This window comes from Phoca vitulina, unplaced genomic scaffold (genome assembly GCF_004348235.1).
Source record: "Phoca vitulina isolate PV1807 unplaced genomic scaffold, GSC_HSeal_1.0 scaffold46, whole genome shotgun sequence".
Taxonomy (NCBI): domain Eukaryota; kingdom Metazoa; phylum Chordata; class Mammalia; order Carnivora; family Phocidae; genus Phoca; species Phoca vitulina.
In genome coordinates, this window is record NW_022589749.1 from 6255631 (window position 1) to 6261665 (window position 6035).

At 52.8% G+C, this 6035-nt stretch overlaps 1 protein-coding gene across 2 annotated transcripts; it reads right to left on the reverse strand.

Moving 5' to 3' along the window:
* Positions 1-707: 707 nt before the first annotated feature.
* Positions 708-5858, reverse strand: RITA1 (RBPJ interacting and tubulin associated 1). 2 transcript variants are annotated; one of them, XM_032431596.1, is made up of 4 exons: positions 5579-5858; positions 5261-5381; positions 4523-4888; positions 708-1747 (listed from the first exon to the last, which is right to left on the reverse strand). In XM_032431596.1, exons 3-4 carry the CDS (start codon positions 4831-4833, stop codon positions 1240-1242), a joined length of 819 nt encoding a protein of 272 aa, XP_032287487.1. In that variant the 5' UTR covers positions 4834-4888; positions 5261-5381; positions 5579-5858; the 3' UTR covers positions 708-1239. The 2 variants fall into 2 exon arrangements, with proteins under 2 accessions (XP_032287487.1, XP_032287486.1); XM_032431595.1 differs by having other exon boundaries at positions 5261-5403.
* Positions 5859-6035: the final 177 nt, after the last annotated feature.

Here is a 6035-nt window from a genome sequence, read left to right on the forward strand (position 1 = left end):
AAGGAGGAAACTAATTCTCTGTGAAATTCTAGTTTAAACATCCTACATATGTACAAAGTGTTTGTGCCAAGAGTGCGGCTGGCTTGCTTTGCTCACGGCCCACCTGACCCCAGTAAGCATCTGCATGGGTGCCCCTGGTCCTGGCCACCGCTGGTCCCTCCCAGACTGCTCCCCCCACACGTCCGCTCTCCCCCTCCTGGAGGTGGAGGTACAGAACCAATGATGTGGCTTCCAACTGGGCTCTCTAGAATCCCAGTGCTTCCTGGAGGCGCACTGGAGGGAAGTGGGGAGGACACAAAGAGGCCAAAGCCTACCCCCCCACCCAAATCCAGCAGGATCCTGGGATTCTGGGTATAACTCCATCTGAGCAGAATAAGTGACCTGACCCAGGGTGGTGCAGAGCGCCAGAGAGCAGGGCGCTCCCGGACCGCTTACGCCTCTCTCTGTCCTGAGTGCTCTCCAGACGCCATGTGTAACTTTCTGGCCTTCTTGGACTTCTCCACTTGGCAGAGTCCTCCTCGTCACTCTGTTTTTTGGGAAAATGTGGGAAATGTAGGAGGCCCATGTTCTCAAACTTCAGTTGTCAACTCGCCACAGTTATGATTTCTGCCACTTCCTCATTGTATTTATCTTTGTTATTTAATTCAACTCAGGCCTATATTGGCCCTTGCCCTGAGGAAAATAAAATTAGTCAGTCATGGCTTTGATGAGCTACTGATATATTTTTAATATGTGAAAATAAATACATGATTATTAAAAATAAAAACATGTCCACCCACACGTCACCCAGATCATCTGTTCCCCATGGTCAGTTCACTGTGCCTGTTCACTGTTCCAGACTCAGCTGGAAGCTTGAAGGAGCAGGAAGCTTGGCTTGAAGAAGGGACCCTCCAGGTTGGCGATCGTGCCATTTATTCACACTTGGCAACAAGACGATGCTGTGGGAGTGATGGGGGAGTGGTGGGCCCCTCCCAGGGGCTCCCCTGGGTTGGCACTCACTCGGCCTGTGGCTATAGCAAGACTGGAACAGGCATCTCAAGGGGGAGCCGTCAAATCCCCATCATGGAGTAAAAGGTAGGAAGAAACTGGTGGATGTCAGCATAAAGGGGGGCACCGCCCACTCTTGCTATGTCTGCCCCCCTGAGCGCTTCTCCAATGCCTCATGGTTACCTGGGAGACTCAGAAACTGGGCCCCTCACCGTGACCCCATGGGCAAACCTGACGAGAGGACCAAGAAACTCATTTCCAAGGGGGCTTTGGTTTCTGGGTGGCCCCACCTTGTTGGGGGGTGGCTGGCACTGAAATACGAACCGAGCGAGCCCTGGGCGTCACTAGGGGGCTCTGGAAGGTCACCCCTGACAGGGAAGGCCTGGGATCCTGAGGCCCATTGGTGTGGGGGGCACTGGCGGGTGGGCGACCAGTGTTGGGGACATTCAGGCGTGTAAGGGAATGGGAACGTTCCCGCCTCCGAGGGTGTGGAGAGTCTAACCCATCTGTGGACAGCTTCCGGGAGTCTGCCACCACCTCGGGCTCTGTCTTCGAGGGACCAGCTGGGTGAATGGCTCGCAGCGGGGTCTCCCTGGGGCGGGGCGAGTGGCTGCCCCTAGGGGTGGCTGGGGGTGTCCAGAAGAGGGCATGGAGTTTGGCAGCATCCCCCTTTGCCATCCACGGGCCCTCCCAGCTGGTGCCCTCAGGTCGGGAGCCAAATAGCGACTCATCACAGTAAGAAGGAGTGTGGCTGATCAGTCTAGAAAAGGGAAGAAAAATGCAGTGAGCTGGGGGAATGAACAAACCCTAAAAACCTTAAGCCCCCACCCCCTGCCAGACACCTCCAGCAGCAGAGAGGGTTGCCTGTAGATCCCAAAGTCCCTGTCTCCCAGCCTGGCACCCACAGCGAGGCCACAGCCCTCTGGTGTCCCACCATCCCCATCTCTGTTGTTTTTCCCCTGCCAAGCAGCCAGTCCCCTGCATCCTGACCTCCCTCTTTCCCAGGTCTGGCCAATTTGCATATTCCATCTTCCTGGCCACACTGATTGGCTTGGGAAAGGCCGTATGACCCATCCTGTCCAATGAGCGCCTGCCTTAGGACCCTTGTTGAAACTACCAGGAAAGGGGAGCCTGGGTGGCTCAGTCGTTAAGCGTCTGCCTTCAGCTCAGGTCATGATCTCAGGGTCCTGGGATCGAGCCCCACATCAGGCTCCCTGCTCCGCGGCAAGCCTGCTTCTCCCTCTCCCACTCCCCCTGCTTGTGTTCCCTCTCTCTCTGTATCTCTCTCTGTCAAAACAAATAAATAAAATCTTAAAAAAATTAAAAAAAAAAAAAAAAGAAACTACCAGGAAAGATGTGGTCTGCCAACTGGCCTTGAGAAGCCAGCAGGATAGAAGGGCAAAGCAGCTGGTGGCTGGCTCGGATGCAACGTGGCGGGGCAAGCTGTGCTAAGAGGGAGACAGGATCCAACAACAGTTTGAGCCCCTGATAAACAAGCCCTAAACATCCTTTTTCCGCTAAAGCCACTTTGGGTAAGTCTTCCACGTCACTTGCATGTAGGAGTCCCAATAAGTATAACCTTAATCTTTACAGGTCTTTACTTTTTTTTTTTTTACCCCCAATTCTCCTTCTCCCTAGTGGCCTTGTCAGACGAACCCTCTGCAGTCCTGTGGCCCATCCCACTGTATTTGAAATGACACAGTGCCTGGCCTCAAGAGGGTGCTCAGTTTGAACTTGTGTTAGAACGCTGACCTGGCCTCATCACCAGAGAAGCTTTTTAAATTTTGAATATTTACTGAGGGCTCTTCATGTGCAGGCCCAGAACTCAGCACGTCATGTGCATCATCTCGTTATCTCTCACAAACATGCACAGGAGGGAGATGTGATAATCCCATTTTACAAACAAGACAAGGAGGCATGGGGAGGGGAAGGCCCCCCGTAACGAGGAGGGTATAGAGACAAGATTCAAATCCGAGGGCCCAAGCTCCGGGATCAGCATTTCAGATATAAGTGACTTCTAGGCTTCTCACCTTTAATTAGATTCACTCAGCAATTATTTTTTTCCTATTAATCTCACAAATATTCATGGCACACCTGAGGTGTCAGCTCCATGGCTTTTGGCCAGGACTGAAAGTACTTCTGTGTTCAAACTGCAAGTCTTTGAAATGTCAACTTTGTGCTGCTTCAAACCACATTTGCTTGCTGCCTATGGCCGTCTGGCGCCAAAGGTTTCACTCAACAGCGTCTCTCTCTTATGTACATTCTCACTTGACAACTTCTACTTGTCAGCATCCTGTCCTCCAGGAGAGCATGGGAGTTGACCTCCCTCGTCATGGACACCATACCTCTGTTAATGCAGCCGACACTTACTTAACATTAGCGTTTTCAGCTACGTTGCAGGTGTCAGCGCTGCTAACGTCAACCTGACCCTACCTTACAGCCCCTACATCAGATGCACGGCGCTCAAGCTGGCGTAATAACAACGGAGCCTTGCTTTTCTCTCATTGAATTTATCTCCTTAAATAGGCACCATTCCCATTTTCACTTCTCTCTACCAACCTATGCCCCTCCTGGCTCAGAACGGACCCTAAATACGATTGGCTAATTGTTACGGATTGAACTACGTCCTCCCAAAATTCACACTGAATCTTAAAGACATAACTAGGCTTAAATGAGGTCATAAAGGTGGGTTCTAAAGCAACAGGACTGGTGTCCTTATAAGAAGGGGGGAGACACCAGGAATGCACATGCTCACAGAGAAAAGGCCATGCGAGAACAGGGCGAGGGGGTAGCTGTCTGTAAGCCAAGGAGAGGCTTCAGCTTGCTAGCTCCCAGAACTTGGACTTTTAGCCTCCAGAACTGTGAGAAAACTAATTTCTGTTGTTTAAGCTCCCCAGTCTATGGTATTTTATTATGACAGCTGTAAATGACTAATATTCCAGTCTTCTGTGTTTTTGTCCAAACCACCGATAACAATAAACAAGATAGAGCCCTGTGGCCCACCACTAGATACCTCCCTCCATGCTGCTATCAACCTGAAATAATCCAAATAATCTCATTTATTAATTTACAATAATAACTATTAGCATCAACTCCTGTTTTTCTAGCTTGTTCGTGAAAAGGCAGCAAAAACCACTTCTGAAACGACTTGCTAAAACTGGGACCCACCACATCTATGTCATTTCATGGATCAACCACATTAATATTCTTATGCAAACTGCTCTGTGATCTTGGGTAAATCACCTGACCCCCCTGGGCCTCACTTGCTTGGTCTGTGGCGTTTGGAAATGGGTGTTCAACCATTGTCACTATCACTTACTGAGAGCTTCCTGTCAGGGTATTATGCCAAGCCCTGTACACACCCCATTTCATTTCCTCTCAATAGTCCCACTAGGTCCCATTTTCCACAACAGGAAACTGTAGCTCAGAGAGGTCAAGGTACTTGCCCAAAGTCACACAGCATGTCAACAGCAGGGTTCTAATTGGAATCCAGGTGGCTTCATGAGTACAGGAGTGTATCTCCCCATCCTGTTACCTGTATTTGTTCTTCTTCCTTGGTGTGAGGGTTGGGGTGCTGCCCCTGGAGGAGGTGGCCTCGCAGCTCCCGTTGGCCCCTGAGGCCCGTGATGTCCCTGTGCCCACTCCACTGGTTCTGTTGGCCTTCTCCACCCAGGGTGGGTCAAAGTCTGGTGGTGTGGGCCGGGTAGCCGCAGGGCTGCCAAACAAAGACTCATCCACGTAGGACGCCCTGGCCTTGACCCGGTGGCCGCCCCGGCAACGGTGCTGAAGATGGAGGGTCTGCATCCCACTGATGGCCAGCTCCACGGGGGTCTTCACGCTGCCCATGGTTCCGTGTGATAGCAAGCATGCTTTGCCTGCCAGGTCCTGTCTCCAGGGTTCCCTGTAACAGGGGGTCAGGGTGGCACCCCTGTCATTGTTGGTGCCAGCACAGGAAGATGGGCTGTCTCTTAAGTTCCCAACCCAAGGACAAAAGGGGAGCTGCCAAACCCAGGGGACGCTTCAGAAATTTGCTCGTCTGTCTTTTGGCTGTCACAACAATAGGGAGAGGGGCGCTACTGGCAAATATTTAATGAATAAATGTGCACTCCTAGCATACAGTGCTCAATGTTGAACGGGGGATGAAAAAGAGATGGGGCCTGTGCCTATTTTGGCACCAACGAGAAAACAGCATAGTGGGATGCGGGAGACAGGGCAGGTCCTTATATCCTGTATATGTTTACGGGGTGAATAACCAGCATTATCACATGCCTACCTTGTGCAAAAAGCTTCACAAGCATTGTTTCGTGTAATCCTCTTAACAGTCCTTCGAAGTAGCTTCGGTTATGTCCATTCCACAGATGACAAAACTGAGGCTTCAGAAGCCGAAGTCACACCTGTAAGTCGCACCTAATAAAGCTGAAACGGTGGAATAGAAATCTCAACCTGACAAAGGAGTGCAGAGCTTATGCACTTAACCATTCTACTACTGGCCGGTCACACCCATCCCTTCAACGGCCCCATATTCCCCGTTCCCCAAGTCAATACCCCGGTTGACGTCCGCGGTCCCTGCAATCTTGAGTTACTTTCCTACCTGAGCATCTCAGCTCCAGCATGTCGGCTGCAACCTCAGCGCCCCCTCCTCACCAGGTCTGGACTCCTCTGAAGATGCCACCGAGATCCCAGCTTATCTGCAGCCCGGACCCCGGGAAGCCCGGGAGCCCAGGCACCTCGGGCCGCCCCCAGCCCCCACCCCCCGCCCCAGCCGCAGCCCCGGGAACCGAGCGGACGGAATCACGCGGCAGCCAGGCCGTAGAGACGTGTGCTCGGCGCGCGCAGCCCACGGCAACCAGCGAGGGGCGGGGCGGCGCGGCCGGAACCATTGGCACGGGGGAGGGCACCCCGTTCCGGACGCCCCCGGAGTTTCCCCGAAGCCTCGCAGATGACCCTCTCACGTCAGTCAGCGGTGTGCCCGCGCGTGCGCGCCAATCCTCCTGGGGCTACAGAAGGGGAGGCAGCGCAGGCGGGGCCCCATAGACGCAGTGCTCCCC

Bases quoted from the DNA above. Each gene is read 5' to 3' on its own strand.
- RITA1 (XM_032431596.1), bottom strand. From the start codon at position 4,833: ATGGGCAGCGTGAAGACCCCCGTGGAGCTGGCCATCAGTGGGATGCAG. The intron at 1,748-4,522 runs GTAACAGGATGG...TCCCTTTTCTAG, and splicing joins AGGAAGAAGAACAAATACAG to ACTGATCAGCCACACTCCTT.